We start from the raw sequence: 18,664 nt of genomic DNA on the forward strand, positions 1-18,664 counted from the left end.
TTGACTTTCTCCACATCTTCCTTTAGTTCTTTGAGCATCTTTAAGACAGTTGTTTTAAAGCCTTTGTCTAGTAAACCTGCCATTAGATCTTTTACAGGAACAGTTTCTGTTGGTTTATTGTTTTCTGTTGAATGAGCCATACTTTCCTGTTTCTTTGTATATCCTGTGATTTTTTTGTTGAAATCTGGACGTTTGAATCTAATGACGTGATAACTCTGGAAATCAGATTCTCCTCCTTCTCTAGGCTTTGCTGCTTTTTGTTATTTTTTCAAATTGCTGTAGGCTGTTTCTGCCTCAAAGATCAGCCTGAGGTGTGAACTTAAGGTCTGCTCGGGGTCTTTTTTGAGCATGTGCCTTTCCCTGGGTATGTGTGGTCACTTTCTAATTTTCCCTGCAAATGCAGTTGCTTTTGAATATCTGGCTCCCAAAAGAGGAAAATGAAGGGGAGGAAAATAAAGAGTGCTGGCTCTTTAAATCCCCTGAAAGTCATTTCAGCCAGTGGGGGAGGGGCTTGCAACAATGAGGGGAAACACAACAAAAGTGGCTGCCTGCCTCTTTGTCTGTACCTCTGAGATGAGAAGCAGTAATCAGCGATCAGAGCACAGATCCCTTACATCTGGAAGACAGGTCCAATTTTTGCCCACTCTGGCTCCTGCAAGCTGTATGCCAACTGCTCCAGGAACACGTGGCTGCCCAGGGGCCAAGGGTGGGGGATGAGTAGCTGCTATTGTGCTGTGAGCTGAAATTGACTGAAGTTAACTGCAATTGATCATCCAAGCCTTCCCCTGAAAGTTGCAAGCCTTCAGTAGACTCCAGATTTCCCAAATAGTTAGATTGAACAGATTCTGCAGTTGTTGTCTCAGTGGGGAGAGAGATTCCTGGTGCTTCTTACTCCACCATCTTCCCAAACTCTCAATGGTGGTTTAAATAAAGTTTCTTTCTGACGAGTGGTACCTATATTAACTGAGGCCCTTCTTGCTAAGGACATCTCTGACACAAGAGAACACTTAGCATTCCCTTTTCATTAAGAAGCTCTATCTAAATAAAATTTCTAATCAGTTCCCAAATCCACAATGCCACTTGAAACCCAGTGCACGTGGTCACATAAAACCTCCTTATATTTCCTCCACCATCACCAACAGGGCCCATTAGCATTTATCCTCTGGGAAATGAAGTTCTGTTGTGCTCGTTTCATGCAAATTATCACTGGCAGAAGACAGAGGAAGATTTCCAGATATAGAGACCCACAAGACAAAGAAGCCCAGAGTGGGTAGGCACAGGAGCAGATGTACAGGGTGTGTCTGACTCACACTCAAGGTTGCATAAGCAAGATTTCAAAATTAATGCTACTCTGGAGAGTTTAACCTAGTGTACAACGATCCTGGCTGGAAAAGAAGAACTATAGCAGTCTTTTTTTTTTTTTTTCTTCAAATCTTTACCATTACTTGCCTTTGTATCTCCGCCTTCTCTTTCTGCAGGAAACTTTATTTCCTACTTCTGCACACCAAGTTTCTACCTCCAGATCTGTTCGGTTCAGTTGCTGAGAAGCCTGACACAACAGTGCCACTTGGAAGAAGCCATCCATCGGTGAGTTATGGGTGTTTTTTCCATTGCTTTGTGGCTTTTTTTATAGGCTCAAAGCATCTTGACACTAGAGATGCAGGGACTAGGAACATCCTGAGGGTCTGCATAGCCCAGGAACTTGGGGGATGATCAAGATGGGAAAAAGGAGTGGAGGGGGGTGTCTGCACCAGAAATATTAGAGAGACCCTGAAGACAGTGAGGGAGAGCAGAACAGGGTGAGCCCACCCCTCAGGCTCAGATGATAGGAGAGAGTGCACTAAAAGAGGACGACCCAAGAGAGTACAGACAGTCAGGCACTCAACTACTCCTCTTCTTACTCTGCCCCTCCCAGGCCCTAACGGCTTTAAAGAGCTGGAAATTTCTACCCCAAATTCCACCCCCTCCCCGCCCCGCTAGTCCATATATATGATAGTCCAGGCCCTGAACCAAAATGTGCCTCTTGTGTCAATTCAGAGGTCCACAGAGGCTGAAGTGAAGAATTTACTTTTTTGAGAGGCAGCTTTTAATCGATTCTGGATATGTCCTGACACTTGAAAGTGACACCTAGACCAGTGCATTTCAGCCACCTTGCTAAGTGTCTGCTGTGGTAGGAGCTGGGTGTGCTGGAGTGACAGGGGAAGAGTAATAAAAAGGAGTTGGTGGCTGACATTTGAGAGGCCAGTACAGGTAAACAACACAGCATAGGGAACACACAGTGGAAGTGGTTGGAGCAATCCACCCCCTCGCACCCCACCCTCACCACCAATCTGATTCACCAGAGCCAGGGTCTGGGCTGTGTATTTCTAACTGACAGACTTCCTGTGTGACACAGCATCTGAGAACCACTGATCCAGTCCACGCTGTCCCCTACAGTTGTGAGACAGCCCTGTGGGTAATTACAGAACAGCCCAGAGGGCTCACTGCAGCTGATGGGCAGTGTGCAAGGATCCCCAATATCCATTGTTAGTTTTTATAGGGTCTCCCACTGGATTACCTGGGCGTCTAGTCCACAGTGGAGCATTTTGATTCTCAGCAGCTTGCAGCCAGCTAGTTCTCTGTTACTCACTTATTCATTTGATATTTATTCACTAGCCTCTATGTGCCGGGTTGGGTTCTGGGGCACTGAGATACTTCATTGCAAAATAAAGATTTCTGCCCTCATGGAGCTTATTTTCTGGCAGAAATGGTTGTGTGTGTGTGTGTGTGCGCACGCACATGCTTGTGCATGCATGGGAGGGGCATGCTTGTATGAGTGAGTGTGTGGATTTTAAGGCTGAATCCCAAAGAAGTTCTGTTCAAGGCATGGAAGAATACCTAGAAAATCTGTTACCTGTTCTACATCCATCTCTGCTCTCAGAGCCTGGAGATGGGAGCCCCTGAGGGCTTTTGAAATTGAAAAGCCCAGGGTTCAAATTCCAGCTCAGCCATTACTTGTTTAGTGAGTTTGGGAAATTCATTTAATCCATCCATGCTTGGATTTTCACTAGTAAAATGTGTAAATACTTATCTCACAAAACTGTTGTAAGGATTAAATTAATTAATGTATATAAAGTATTTAGCACAGCACCTGGAGGTTAGGGAGCACTCAGTTATTGATCAGAGTTGAAATTCTTTAGGTGGATACATTTTATTTTTACCCAAGCTTGATCAGAAATCTTGTTTACTTGCTGCAGATTTCAAGAATCTGGCTCAGTGATGTGAAATGTACCATATGTGAAATGTATCAATCACAAGAGACATTGAAGAATAAGGTGTGTAGATAGATAAAAACAAATTCACAGTCACTACCAGAAAAAAGTAAATAATCTTGAGAATCAAGACTATTGATGTTAGGTGTCATACTTATTACAAAGATCTTTGTGCATTCTTTCAATGAACATTTATTGGTTCCTCCTTTAGCCAGATGGTATCATAAGAGCTGGAGATAGAAACATAATCTGGTCCTTGACCTCAAGAAGCTCATAATATGTAGAAGATAGTATGATAAGTGCTTATTTAGAGGCATGCAAAGTGTTATGAGATGGTAACAGTGATTTGATAGAGGAGGCAGGTTAGGCTTCACAAAGAAGGGGAGTTTGAGCAGGGGGTATTGAAGGATTAATAGGAGCTCACTAGTTATTTTAGGCAGAGGGAGTGAAGGAAATGGTGAGTTTGGGGGAAATGGAAAGAAAATGGCTATGGCTAGAACACAGGATTTGAGATTTGAGAAGCAATTGTAGATGGAACTGAGAAGTGAGCTTAGAAAAAGCGTGATGAGTAGTCTGGGCATTACCTTTGAGGTCCTACCACATACAAATCTAGGGGCACCTGGAGATTTTAGGCTGAGAAGTGCATGATTCAATTTCAATTTTAGAGCAAATAGATTGAAAGGGAGCATGGCTAGGAACAAGGCGTGAGCAAATAAAAGCCCACAACAAAGCCAGAAGTGACAAATGTCTAAGGGAAGGACATGGCAGCTGAAAGAGGAGCCGAGGGGATGAATCTGAGAGGTGTTTCTGGGGTAGAACTCATGTGACATAATAATAACAATACAGATTATTTCTCTGCACCAGGTGCTGTGCCAAGTTCTCATCTCCGTTAATCCCAGCAACTCGGCATAGTTAACATTTTACACATAAGGAAACTGATAGTTGAAAAAGTAATTAGCCCCAAATTACGCAACTTGTAAGTTGCAGGCAGGATTCGAATCCAGGTTTGTTTGGCTCCAAAGGCTTGGCTTCTAATCTTCTGAAGAGGAGGGGACCCCGGAGAATACCAAATCCTGCTTCTTAGCTAGTGGAATAAATGACAATAGCCAGACAAGGAATCCACAAGCTGAAGCAAGGTTCCGGGGGTGTTCAGTTTGGGGTGGGTTGAATTTGTGGTACTTGTATGATACCCACTTTGCTCACTGCTGAATCTCCAGTGCTTAAAACAGAGTATGGCTCACAGTAGGTGCTCAATAAATATTGGTTAAATGAATAAATCCGTGGAGCTGTGCAGTAGGCAGTGGAAAATTCACCTCTGAGGTGCAGGAGTTGGAAGGTGGGACTGTAAGACAGAGATTTGGGAAGGATTAGCACTGGGGAGACTTAGAACCCTGAGTTAGACGACATGATTCAGGGAGAACTTTGGAGCAAGAGTAAAGAGGTAAAAGGTAAAGAAGTGAGAGCCAAGGGTGGTGCGCGGGGACTTTTACCGTGTGGGCATGAGGAGGAGACACCAAGAAAGAAAAGTAATGAGAAATGGTGAGAGAGGAGCTAAACTCCTGGAAGCCAGAACAGTTTTAAATGGAGAAGTTAGCAGAAGAGTCAAATACTCCACGAGGATGAAACTGAAATGAAGCCAGGGCATTTAAAAATTGGATTGTCATTGCAGCCTTGGCAAGAGAAGTTTGGACAGGATGATAAAGTTGAGAAAGGTATGAGTTAGAATGCTTTGGGCTGCAAGTAACAGAAAATGCAGCTCATAATGGCTTAAAAACAAGGGCTTATTTTTCTCAAATAAAAAGAAGTCAGAAGATGGGCAGCTCAAGGGAGGGTCTGGGACTGGTGATGTTGGGATTCTGCTTAGTTTTGCTCCTGTTCTCTGAGTCTTTCATCCATGGTCCCAAGCACCAAGCCCTCATAAGACAAGCTACAAAAATGGAAGGACCAGGCTGGGATTTCTCCTGCATCTCTCTTATCAGAGAAGAGCATTCCCAAAGCCCCCTAGCAGAGTCACCTTACATATTATTGTCCAAGAGTGGGTCACAGGTGTGTGCGCCACCTGCAGAGGACATAGAGAAAGCAAGTGTCCAGCACGTTTAGCCTTATAGTGAGAATGGGCTCACTGGGAAGGCCCAGGGCATGGGAAATGGCTGGTGAGGAGACAACTGGCTCCTGCTACAAGGAATAAGGGGAAGTGATGAACTCGCACACGTGCTTTCAAAGAGACAGCTGCAAAGGAAAGATCAAAGAGTGAGACGTTGCTAAAGTGGAGCAAGGAGTTTTGTAAGATCAGGGATTGTGGCAGTTATCTTGTGTGTCGTCACTTTGTTCTCTGTTTACAGGACAGAGAAAAATGGATGGCAATGTCACGTTTCCCCAGCTCAGCCACAACATGCTGTTCACATCTCATTCTCCGCTTACAACGAGTATCGAGGGGAAAGTTGGAGAATCCACCACTAGTTATGACTATGATTACAGTGAACCCTGCCAAAAGGTCGACGTGAAACAAATTGCAGCCGGCCTCCTGCCCCCGCTCTACTCGCTGGTGTTCATCTCTGGTTTTGTGGGCAACATGCTGGTTGTCCTCATCCTCATAAACTGCAAAAAGCTGAAGAGCATGACTGACATCTACCTGCTCAACTTGGCCATCTCTGACCTGCTTTTTCTTCTTACTTTCCCACTCTGGACTCATTATGTTATAAATGGGTGGGTCTTGGGAGATGGGATGTGTAAGTTATTCACAGGACTGTATCACGTTGGTTATTTTGGCGGAATCTTCTTCATCATCCTCCTGACAATCGATAGGTACCTGGCTATCGTCCATGCTGTGTTTGCTTTAAAAGCCAGGACGGTCACCTTTGGGGTGATGACAAGTGGAGTCACTTGGGTGGTGGCTGTTTTTGCCTCTCTCCCAGGAATCATCTTTACCAAATCCCAAAAAGAAGACTTCTTGGGATCTGATAAAGATTCTGGTTACTCCTGTGGCCCTTATTTTCCACCAAGATGGAAGGATTTCCATACTATAATGAGGAGCATCTTGGGGCTGGTCCTGCCACTGCTGGTCATGATCATCTGCTACTCAGGAATCCTAAAAACCCTACTTCGGTGTCGCAACGAGAAGAAGAAGCACAAGGCCGTGAGGCTCATTTTCGTGATCATGATTGTTTATTTTCTTTTCTGGGCTCCCTACAGCATCGTCCTTATCCTGAGCACCTTCCAGGAATTCTTTGACCTAAGTAACTGTGAGAGCACTGGTCGGCTGGACCGAGCCATGCAGGTGACGGAGACTCTTGGGATGACGCACTGCTGCATCAACCCCATCATCTACGCCTTCGTCGGCGAGAAGTTCAGAAGATATCTCTCCGTGTTTTTCCGAAAGCACATTGCCAAACATCTCTGCAAACAATGCCCAGTTTTCTATAGGGAGACAGCGGATCGAGTGAGTTCAACATACACCCCTTCCACTGGGGAGCAGGAAGTCTCGGCTGGTTTGTAAATGAGCAGCAGTTTGCTTATTTTTAAAGGGTGATAACAATCTACATATGATCGTACACCTCAAGGTTTGTTGAAGAAAAGAGGCCTGTAAGTCTCGAAAGCAAGTGCCCAGGAACCTCAGGGCTGTGTGTACCAAGACAGACTTATGTCACTCCTTGGATAGCCAAGGTATGCTCAGGGAACATTCCAGAACAACTGTGGGTGGAGACGTTAACTCTCCCGCCCCTCATCTCAATTCCTGGAAAATGCCTCATCGCGTTGTGCTAATGCTCTTTTTCCAGTCTTCTCCATGTCTTCGTTCACTCTCTGATTCTGTCAATCTCTTGTAATCAGTGGCCCAGCTGGAGGTGGGGAAGAGAGCAAGACAGGCATGGGTGAACGAAATGAGGCTGCATGGGTTCAGGGCCGAGTGTAAGGAGGAGGGAGACCTGAGCACAGCTGAGCCTGAATGAGGATGAAGGTAAGGGGTTCCCTCATCCAGCCAGGAAATAAATCTCCCACCCGTGTTTGACTTTGAAGGCTTCACCAGGTCATGGAGAGCCTTGGAACTGCAATAACTTTCTGTGAGCTTTGGTTGGGTCCATGATCCCCTTCTCCGTACATGCATGACACATGTTTGCTTTATTATGGTTTATCTACGACAACCATGCACCCCACATTTGAAGTCTATTAAATATCATGCCCTATTTTTCACATGCTTCTTAGGCCACATTCCCCTATATAAAAATTTGTAAAAATTTTTGTTTATAAAACATGCATCATCTATAACGAGATGAAAAATAAAAGCCCTTGTTTGGTCCTTCCAGGAAAAGGGGAGAGTTGGAGGTTGTGATTTTGAGAAAGAGTGGGGACTAATGAGTTCCTCCACCAGGAGTGGAGGGGCCTTAGCAAGAGCACAGGAGGATGTGTGAGACCATTATGTTTCCAGAATCAGCTCAGAGGAGAGGTCAGCATGGGTGCACCAGAACCTGTGGAGGCCTTGCGTATCAGATCTGACCGTGTGCATGTGCGTGTGCGTGTGTGTGTGCGCGCGTGCGCGTTTCCTGTTGCCTTTCCCTGCCTCCCTGCGGCCCTTGCTCCATCTGTTTGCCCACAGCCTTTACCAAACAAGTCTCGCCTGTCGTAGTGTCCTCCTCCAAAAACCAGTTTGTGGATGTCCAGGAGAGCGGAGTTGCGGAGAATGTGAAGGAAACGGTGCAACAAGCGCCTTTGTTGGGCCCAGGAGAGGGAAAACAATGGGTGGGGCTCTGGGGTGTGTCCTCAGGGCAGAGAAGGGGCCTGCGAGGTGACAGAGACCCCTGCCTTGGAAATCACACATCCAGCCTGTGATCTCGGGGTCTAAGTTACCAGGCAGCGTGGGCCTAGATGAGAAAGACTCTAGATGGGTTGGAAAAAACTACCTTCCAGCAGCTCATTTTTGAATATAGGCATAGAATTCGATATATTTTTTGTCAAAATAAAATTAAAGCTGAAAACTGCAATTTGCAAATGTGATACTATCTTTTTAAGAGTTACTATTATGCCAAGCCTGAAATAGTGTATTAGTCATAGAGACAATTCTGGTTTTGAGCTTCAAATTTTGGAGCATGTAGTCTGTTTGGGAGACTGCTGATTCAGCATGAGTTGTCGTTGATCAGGGCGTTGGAGGTCTGTGGTCTATGGGCTTGCTAGCTTATGGTGATGTAGCGTCTAAATAATATCATTTGGATCACAGTGAACACTCCACAACTGTCACCTTGGCTGTGCCTTTATTCCCTCAGACTTGCTGCCAAAAATCTTATTTGCATCGTTATGAACGCATGGATTTAATGAGGTTTGGATGCTTCAGGGCTTTGCAGATGTCCGTATTGATGCTCAAATGGCCCCGTCTGGCCTGTGGGGACTCCTGAATCTAGCTGGCCCCCAATCAAAGCTCGTCAGCCCTGTGTGTAGAGGAAGGGGGTTGGCTCACGCAAGTAAGCAAAGACTTTTGTCTTGCTTGAGCCAAGTTAAGAACGTTGGGGCTGGCCCGGTGGCATAGTGGTAAAGTTTGAGCACTCCGCTTTGGCGGCCTGAGGTTCGCAGTTTCAAATCCTGGGAGCAGACAGACACCCTGCCCATCAAGCCATGCTGTGGCAGCGTCCCACATACAAAATAGAGGAAGATGGGCACAGATGTTAGCTCAGAGCCAATCTTCCTCAGCAAAAAAGAGGAAAATTGGCAACAGATGTTACCTCAGGGCCAATCTTCCTCACCAAAAAAAAAAGAGAGAGAGAGAGAGAGAATGTTAGGAATGTTACCCAGTGCATTTCTGATCTGATGCAAGCAAGAAACACAGGACTTCTGGAACCTGGCAACTCAGGAGCTAGAAGTTACTATGGTTTTACTTTCTTGCTTCACGGCTAGAGAAGGTTTCAGAAAGAAGTGTGTGTGTTGGGGATGAGGGGGGGCACGGTTCACCCTCAGATATTTGTGTTATGCTAATGAATGCATTAAATTTTGTTTTGATGATAATGAAATGTAAATATTGTTTTTTAAAATAGCTATAACTTGGAAAGTGAATCAATGCTCTAACTAGATTGTTTAAAAAAAAACTGTCTGATTAGCACTCCTCATTTCCTCTTCCCCCCAGCCTCTGGCAACCACCATTCTATTCTTCACATCTATGAGTTTGACTATTTTAGGTACTTCGTGTAAGTGGAATCATGCAGTATTTGTCCTTTGGTGACTGGTTTATTTCACTTAGCATGATGTCCTCCAGCTTCGTCCATGTTGTTGCATATTGCAGAATTTCTTTCTCTTTTAAGGTTGAATAATGTCCCATTGTATATGTACACCACATTTTCTTTATCCATTTATGAATGTGCATAAAATTTCAGTTATACAAGATAAATAAATTCTAAATATCTGCTTTACAATATCATGCCTATAGATAACAATACTGTATTGTACACTTAAAAACTTGTTACGAGGGTAGAGCTCATGCTAAATGTTCTTGCCACAATGAAAGAAGACCTGCCCACTTTGTTGTACTGTGGTGTGATAGATTGTCTTATTGTTCGCGACTTTTCGCTCCTTTCTGTGTGATTACACATGCCTGTCCTCGCCCTGTGACTTGCAGCGTGCCCTGCAAGTGACACACCCGCCCCGTCCACAGGTGGCTCAGCCTATGGAAAATGAGCAGAAGTGACATCTGCCTCATTGGAGCAGAGCATTGAGAGTGGTTGGGCTGAGCCCCTGGCTCTCGTTGCTCAGCCACAGGAGGGCCCAGCCCAGACCACAACTCCTTCAGCCAGGCCCTGTGAGCTCTCGAGAAGACACAGAACAGAGCCAGGCCCCAGCCACAAGGCAGCCACATGGCTCAGGAGCAAGAGGTCCATATTTACTGTTTTAAGTCACTGAGTTGGGGTGGTGGTGAATGTTTGCTAAGCACAAATGCTAATTAATACATATGGTGTATAATAACTTCATAAATAAAATTTAGAAAAGCGTCCATTTGTTTTTCCATCGTGGAATTCAATGTGACAAACACACTGAGGATCTACCATGTGCCAGACTGGGTCAGGTACTTAAAGAGGATATGTTAATGCCCACGCCCTTAGACCTCCACGTCCGGGGACTGCTGATGGGGAGGAGCGGTAGAGAATGGTGTATTCATAAATCACAATGCACTGTGCAGAGCACAGAAATAGAGGTATATGTGAAATTTTTTGAAAGCCCAGAGGAGAGAGTGACTAACTCAATGATAATAACAGCTACAGTAGGATTTTATTGCCAACAAAGAAACTGTCGCTTAAAATTTGCTAACCATCTCCATTTCTAGAAGTGGAAACCTCAAGTCTTCTTTACTCCGGGGAGAATACTTGAGTGGGTTGTTTGCGTGAAGCAGGTGTCAGGGAAGGTCATCATTCCAAGGGATGTGTCTCTTAAGACTTTCAGTGGAGTTGGGGGCTTGACATGGTCCACCAGTGCCGTCCTCCTCCATCTGTGGTGCTCAAAGCTGCTGGGGGGGTGCTGAGCATTTTTCAGCGAGGCCCTGCTGCCTCCTGGGAGTAAGCATCAAGACCCCATCTTTCCACTTCTGCTTTTTCTCATTATTAAAATTTCCCTGACAAATTGAAATGGCCTCAGGTGAGATTAGCAGCAAAGGCCACTGAGGGCCCTAAGAGGAAGCTCACCATGAGAGAAGGGGCATCCAGGCTGGTGAGTTGACGGCTGCGAGGCAGCCCAGAATTGAGCGGAGGCCTGGCCCTGGGTGTGGTGTGTGACTGAGGTTGGAATTTCTTCAGACTCGCCACTTTGGCACCATGTTTGTAACTTGGCCCAGGGGTGCTCTCACATCCTTGGGACATCCTTGCTGCCTCACTGCCACACCCTGTCTCCACCACTGCCTCTCTCTAATCCCCTCTTTCTCTGTCCAACTGGTCTGCTGCCTAGTGGATGCCCCACCCAGGAATGAGGTGCTGGGCTCCCCTCCTGCAAGCCCCCATTCCTCACACGATTGTCTCAGAGCCCCCTCCCTTGGCTTTGAGGAGAGGACCTCTCCCTCCTCTCATCAATCCCACCCACTTCCACAACCCTTTCCCACCCAAGCTCATCTCCTGATACCAGACAGGGGTGGGAGGAGTTGACACAGTGATGGGGGCTCAGCGCTGTTTCTGTCACTCTTTGTCAGCCCTGGGGGAGGTGCGTGAGCTGAGGTGTCAGTGGTTTTCTTTAGAACGGTAGGGTACTTAACACCTCTTTGCCTTCAGCCTCAGGCCAGTTGCCAGGTTGGTGCAACAAGAAAAGTCCCACACAGTATCCTGTTATCACAGAGCCGAATCTAGAGCTGCAGGTGGGATCTGACCCCGTGAAGATCACAGTGGGACCGTGATATACCTTGATCGGCACATTTGACTTCTGTTACTGCACCTAAGATGCATTAGCCCCAGGTCTGAGCGCTGATCTGAAAGCAATACCCAAAATGCATAGAGGAGACTTCCCACTGAGTTAAGGGGTTTCCACCATGTCTGGACGTATGCAGACAAGTGATGAGGTAGACAGCCTGCAAGTGTCGACTTGGTTTGATGATCTACACAGGGCGTGGGGGACATGCTCATGGGCTGGGAAAAGGGGTTATACTGGGGAGGATGAGGACCGAGACAGTAGGCATGGAGAGGACAGCATGGTGACTTCAGCCCCACTCACCGTGCCAGTGTCTGAGACAGAGGGTGAAGGACTGCTGGGAGTCATAGGCCCCAAGCATCTTTGCTGACCCCCACAGGTGACAAAATGTGACACGGGGCGGGGGTTGATTCTTCCTATTTTTGTGAGGAGTGTGGGCATTCTCTGGCTTTCCTGGTCAAGATGGCTTTGGGGACACTGGGAGCTTCCTCCTTGGTGGGGATATGACAGCACCGACAGCAACACTCAAAACACACTGCCCACACTGGAGAGAGCCCAACTGCCTAATAACAGAGCTCTGTCGCATATAGCCATGGCATTCTGCTGGACAAAAGAAGCCAGACATGAAACAGGACAGCATCTGTGATTCCATTTATATGAAGTTAAAGAACGGGCACATCTAGTCCAGGATGACAGAAGTCAGAGTGGCCCTCGACTCTGGGGGGCACCTTCTGGGGTGATCATCTGGACCAGGGTGGTGGTTACACGGGTGCATGCATGTCATACCTCCCCACGCTGTACACCGAGCAGTAGTGCCCTTTGCTGCACGTGAGTTATACCTCAAAAATAACAAAGAACTATAGTCATAAAGAGTTTTTTAATAACGTGAGAAAATGTCTATACTGTAATCTTCAGCAAAAAAACCAGAGCAGCATACAGAATTGGGCGTATGTAAGAGGACAATTAATTAAAAAGTATGCAGGGGAAAAGGTCTGGATTGAAACACATCATGTGTTAAGAGGGATTGTTTCGAGATTGTGAAAATGTGTCTAATTTTTTTCCTACTTTCTATTTTTCCTAATTTCACACAATGAGAATTCGCTATTTTTACAGCTCATCTCCCTGCTGACTGACATTGACCTAGAGCCAACCCCAGCCCCAATGCGTATGTGTGAGCTGCTGTGTGGCAGGGTTTCAGCTACTTGTGCTCTTGAGCTTGGCCCTTTGCATCCAAGGAGAAGAACTAACATCCCCCATCCTGTAGAGGATGCTCCCAGTCGAGGGTCCAGGGATGGCGGGGGCAAGGAGAGTGATGTGACCTTTGGAATTCGGGTGCAGTGACTAGATGTGGAGCAGCTGTTTAAAGGCTGGCCAGTGCCCTAAAAGGAGGGCTGGCACAAGACACTCTCCAAGATGGATACCAAGTCTAGAGTGACAAACTGGTCAAAAGATCATTTCTTGTGGGGAGTCTGAATGCCATACATATGTGAACGAGAGCCCTGCAAACCGGAAGGGCCAAAATAGAAAGAGAAGCAGAGAAACAAAGTCACCGCTTGAGTAACTCCTAGTTTGTTGTCATCATTGTTGTATCCAGAGTAAATGTTTCATGGATTAAATGCTGAAGAAGTTCTCATGGGTCCTCACTTCTTTGTGCATCCTTGGGACAAACCCCTGTCCCAAGAGGTGATCTGAACTCACCTCTGGACCCAGAAACCTGCAAGGGTTTCCTTGTGTCAGCCTGTGAATCCTCACCCTGTTTCCCATCCAATGTGTATTTTCCAAACCAACTTGGCCATGGAGCCATTTGGTATGTAAGTGGGGAGCTGCCTCCCTTGCCCCCCAGGTCTAGCACATCACAAAACAGATGAGGAAATGAAAGCTCAGAGAAGGGAAGTATCTTACCAAGGGCACACAGCAAGGCAGCAGCACAGTCTGGGTGACTCTGAGCCTGCTCCACTACTCCATGCTGCCCTCTGCGGGTGAGCATGTGGTCATGTCCTCAGCCACCCCTATAAGGGACACCCAGAACACAGGGCAAAGCCCCAGCTCCAGTGCTGAAAGTAAGAACCAGCCATTGTCACCTACAGATGTGTAACATTTGTCCAGCAGCATCTGAGAGTTCTACACAAGTGCATCACCAGTGAACACAGGCTGCTCTTCAGAGAACCAAAACTGTATTTATGTGACCTATTTTCTGTGAAATTTTATATGGATTTATTTGCTACCCATTTTGTTTACCCATATTTCACCATTTAAATAGCCCACAGAGGGCAGATATCTGTGAAAGACTCTACACTGGTTATATCATTTGATCTTGACCACAGACCTATCAAGTAGGTTTGTGTTTTGGGGTTTTAGCCCCCATTTTACAGATAAGAAAACTAAGTCCTGGAGAGTTTCAGTAACTCGTTCAGAGTCAAGTAGCAAATAATGAAGCTGGGGTTTAAACCCCACAGTTTATCTACAGAGTCCGGTTTTAATCATTGCCTCTCGAACTGCACATACAGAATGAACGTGAACATTTTTTTCATGATTCACTGTCCTGGTTATGATTGCAAGTTATTGGGCGCTGTTGTAACACAAACGTATACCCTATATGGAGTGGTTCTTGGTCGCTGGGCTACTTCTATGGTTTTCTGGTGTCATTTCCTCCTGTTCTCTACGCACCAACCATTAGCTTCACCCTTTCAGCTTCTAGTTTGCTGATACTAATCTGCTCTAGACAAGGACCCCAGGGAACTAATTTAGTTAGAATTTTATAAAATAAACTCTCTCCAAGAAAGGATCGCTGAATGAGTGACTAGGAGTTTGAGGTTTACTGAGTGCAGATTATGTGCTAAATTCTGGACGTGGCTGCCTCACGTAACCCTCCCAACAAATCCATGAAGCAGCTACGGTTATGCGGCCCACTCCACAGATGAGAAAGCTGAGGGTTGGGCAGGCTTCAAGCTGGGGCAGACTGCCTGCAGGAGCCACTTCCTTAGCCCCTGTGTCAGGCTGCCTCCACAGGTTTAGGGTCTCCTTTGCCTTCCCTTAGATCACAAGCCAATGCTTCTGATTCCACAGTAGAGGAAACAGAGGCCCCCCAGAGGGCGCTCTTGTGGTTCAGGAGCGGCTCTCCCCCGTGTTCTCAGCTCTGCTGTCAACGATTGAGGTTTTTAGATAAGTAGTACCAACCACCAAGAAAGCTTGACATGACTGCACATACAGTAGTATTGTCTTATAATCCTGAACTTGACCCTGTTCTTGTGTCAGTTCTTGCCCAAGTCATGTTGAAAATTTCTCACGGCTCCAGACAAACTGTATCGTTGGAGGGGGGACTCTGTCTCTGTATCTGGCACAGCACAGGCACTCACAGATGCCTGCCGGTTTGCAAGGCTGCGAAACAGAGACCAGGTAGAGTGAAAACTTGTAAGGAGACACCCCTCTAGGTACCCGATCCAGAGAAAGACAGGCAACGTGCTTAGCTCTGAGGTGAAGCTATAGTTAAAACCCTTTGGACAACTAGTCATTTTAGTTTACAGAGAAAAACAGTATTGGGTGGTGAGCGTATGTGTGTGAGTTGTGGTAGGCAGAGGGGATGAGAGGAGAGTGGACAAAGGGGAGCATGGGGCTGGTGTGAGGCATTCCCATCTCAATTTAAAGTTGGTTCCAGTTGGCTTTCTTTGAGGACAAATAGGGAGAGAATCAGAATCTCACACCCTTTTTGTCTCACCACTGATAAGCCCTGTGGTCTTGTACAAATCATTTGCTTCCTGGACATCAGTTTCTTTCAGCAAAATGAGGGCTTTTGACTAGATGAATGTGAATGTTCTTCTAGTTCTAATATCCTTCGGTTCTTTCTGTTTTCTCACAGACTCTGTGTAGTTGATGAGCAGAGAACCAAAAGAAGACAGTGTCATCAGGGAAGCCCACGAAAACACTCTCAGACAGAGGTCTATTCTGTAGCCTATTTTAAGCTCAATTGAAAAAAAAGAAGAACTGTTCTCTGATTTTTTGCTTGGTAACATACTTCATTAAAACTCCACCCCCCTTTCAGAAGAAGCAGCATTTCCTACTTTTATGCTGTCTATATGTTTGATTTGCACAGCCAGCTGGGCAGAGGAGCTGAGACATCCGTCTCCCCACGAGAACCTCTCTCGGTAAGTCACCTCTCAGCCACTTGGCGTATTAGTTAGCTCGGCTTCTGTGATGAGTAAAAGCCTTTACAGGAAACCCAGAAAAGACATTAAACAAACACCAGGTGCTCATAGAACTATATTAAAATATAATCTAAAGAGTTAGAATTTAGAAAGAGTTTCAGACTGTGATAACATCAAAGATATAAAACACGATTATGAATGAAAGATTTTAAAGGGAGAATATTATTTTAAAAAAAAAAAAAGCCGTCACCTTTTTTCTGGCTCAGAATTTAAAGGTGAAATTTTCTGTGTGCTTCTCCCAGATGCCTAATCTGAGGTACAGGGAACTTGAGACACACAAGGATTAATTAGAGAAAATTCTCAGCCAAGCAGTGGAACTGAAGCAGACCAGGCAAGCCAGCAGATTGCAAAGGAACTGAGCTAACACAGAATGTATGGTGGTAGAGGAAATATTTTCCAATTGGCCATTTCTTGTGTATGTGTGGGAGCTCTTAATTTCAGCCACTCAGGAACTATAAACGTAAACTTCAGAGAAAATGTGAGAATGGCAGTCTGGATTTTACAAATGGGCTTCTGGCTCCTATCACATTTTGGGGGGACTTGGGCATTAGCCCATTTCATTCTGACTACACAGACGTGCCAGGCTGATGGTCCCACTCTAGTTCTCTCACCAAGGAGTAAGGGGAGCATGGTGGATAAGAGTGCAGGCTGCCTACATTCAAAATAAGCTGCTTCCTAGCTGTGTGTCTTTGGGCAAGTTACTCATCTGTGACTTCAAGGTCCTTATTTGCAAAATGGGGACAATAACATGACCTGCCTCCTGGAGTCACCTTGAGGATTAATGAATGAATGGATGTAAAGCTTAGAACAGTGGTTGGCACGCAGAGTGCCATTGAGAACTATTAATTATTACTAGCACATTTTTGGTGATGCTATGTGTAGGTTAGCTCCAGGGAATGGCAGCTTCAGCATAGACTGTAAGACAGTGTTGGACGGTGCCTGACTCAGTTTCTTGAAATTGCCATCAAAGCTCCATTCACTCCCTGTGGCTATAGAACACCAGATTTTATTTGGAGAGATGATGCTTTCGTAAATTTCCCCAACAGAGCCAAGCTGTCTATCTAATGAGCAGAGAAGCTAACAGCAAACCTTCTCTTTTACTACAAAAGTTCATTGTTTGGCCAAAATAGGGAGCTCAGTTAAATATAGAAATCTATGTATCAATTTTAAAAGCCTATTAATGTATAAGATGGTTGGCATTCATGGTGGACTGCTAAGTACATTGTAAGGCTTTATAAAAGATCACTGTTTCTTTATGCACAGGGTTGAGCAAGATGGATTACCAAACGACAACTCCGTTCTATTACATTGATTATGGTATATCAGAGCCCTGCCAAAAAACCGATGTGAGACAAATTGCAGCCGGTCTCCTGCCCCCACTCTACTCGCTGGTGTTCATCTTTGGTTTTGTGGGCAACATGCTGGTTGTCCTCATCCTCATAAACTGCAAAAAGCTGAAGAGCATGACTGACATCTACCTGCTCAACTTGGCCATCTCTGACCTGCTTTTCCTTCTCACCCTCCCATTCTGGGCTCACTACGCAGCACACCAGTGGGACTTTGGAAATACAATGTGTCAACTTTTGACTGGGCTCTATTTTATAGGTTTCTTCTCTGGAATCTTCTTCATCATCCTCCTGACAATCGATAGGTACCTGGCTATCGTCCATGCTGTGTTTGCTTTAAAAGCCAGGACGGTCACCTCTGGGGTGGTGACAAGTGGGGTCATTTGGGTGTTGGCTGTGTTCGCCTCTCTCCCAGGAACCATCTTCACCAAATCCCAAAAAGAGGGTTCTCGTTTTACATGCAGCCCTCATTATCCAGCCAGTGATTATCATTTCTGGAGGAATTTCCAGGCAGTAAAGATGACCATCTTGGGGCTGGTCCTGCCACTGCTGGTAATGGTCATCTGCTACTCAGGAATCCTAAAAACCCTGCTTCGGTGTCGCAATGAGAAGAAGAGGCACAGGGCCGTGAGGCTCATCTTCGTGATCATGATTGTTTATTTTCTTTTCTGGGCTCCCTACAACGTCGTCCTTCTCCTGAACACCTTCCAGGAATCTTTTGGCCTGAATAAATGCAGTAGCTCTAATAGGCTGGACCAAGCCATGCAGGTGACAGAAACTCTTGGGATGACACACTGCTGCATCAACCCCGTCATCTACGCCTTTGTCGGCGAGAAGTTCAGAAGCTACCTCTCCGGTTTTCTCCGGAAGCACGTTGTCAGACGCTTTTGCAAACGCTGTCCACTCTTCCAGCCAGAGGCTCCTGAGCGAGGGAGCTCAGTTTATACTCGATCCACTGGGGACCAGGAAATCTCTGTTGGCTTGTGACCTGGACTGGGTTTTTATACACAGCCTGGAGGTGGGAGTGGTTCTTTTAATAAGGAAGTTACTGTCATAGAGGGTCTAAGATTCATCCATCTATTTGGCATCTCTTTTAAGTATATTAGATATTTTAAGTCCATCAATACCAGAAAGCCGAATCCATCTATGGTGATGAAATAGCAACCTTCTCATCTCCCTTCCACATACATCAGTTTATTGGCAAACGCTCCCTTCACTGCAAAAGTTCATTATAAAAAAAAACCCTCAGAGAATTGCTGATTCTTGGGTTTGGTTACCTGAACAGGAATAACCAAATGAATTGAGAAACATATTATATAGTTTCTTACCTGTGCAAGGCAATGTACAGTTTTCAAATATGTTTAAAATAGGTCCTTGTCTTGCTGTGGGGAGAAAGACATGAATGTGATCCATTAAGAAATGACGTCTTCCAAGTGTGGTCTCTTCTCCAAGGGGATCTCCCCTCCAAGGTGTGGTTAATAAGTTCCACAGACGTTCAAGACCA

The 18,664-nt window shown here is 45.7% G+C and overlaps 2 protein-coding genes across 2 annotated transcripts; both read left to right on the top strand.

Annotated features, from left to right (window-relative positions):
- Positions 1-1,272: 1,272 nt before the first annotated feature.
- CCR2 (C-C motif chemokine receptor 2) lies at positions 1,273-10,218 on the top strand. The gene is made up of 2 exons (XM_058556786.1): positions 1,273-1,587; positions 5,594-10,218. The coding sequence occupies exon 2, from the start codon at positions 5,605-5,607 to the stop codon at positions 6,745-6,747; it is 1,143 nt and encodes a 380-aa protein (XP_058412769.1). The 5' UTR covers positions 1,273-1,587; positions 5,594-5,604; the 3' UTR covers positions 6,748-10,218.
- Positions 10,219-15,708: 5,490 nt separating this feature from the next.
- LOC131415289 (C-C chemokine receptor type 5) lies at positions 15,709-18,296 on the top strand. The gene is made up of 2 exons (XM_058556810.1): positions 15,709-15,754; positions 17,078-18,296. Exon 2 carries the CDS (start codon positions 17,089-17,091, stop codon positions 18,145-18,147), a length of 1,059 nt encoding a protein of 352 aa, XP_058412793.1. The 5' UTR covers positions 15,709-15,754; positions 17,078-17,088; the 3' UTR covers positions 18,148-18,296.
- The last annotated feature ends 368 nt before the right edge of the window (positions 18,297-18,664 follow it).

The sequence above is a fragment of the Diceros bicornis genome, chromosome 2 (genome assembly GCF_020826845.1).
Source record: "Diceros bicornis minor isolate mBicDic1 chromosome 2, mDicBic1.mat.cur, whole genome shotgun sequence".
NCBI lineage: Eukaryota > Metazoa > Chordata > Mammalia > Perissodactyla > Rhinocerotidae > Diceros > Diceros bicornis.

Bases quoted from the DNA above. Each gene is read 5' to 3' on its own strand.
- CCR2 (XM_058556786.1), top strand. From the start codon at position 5,605: ATGGATGGCAATGTCACGTTTCCCCAGCTCAGCCACAACATGCTGTTC.
- LOC131415289 (XM_058556810.1), top strand. From the start codon at position 17,089: ATGGATTACCAAACGACAACTCCGTTCTATTACATTGATTATGGTATA.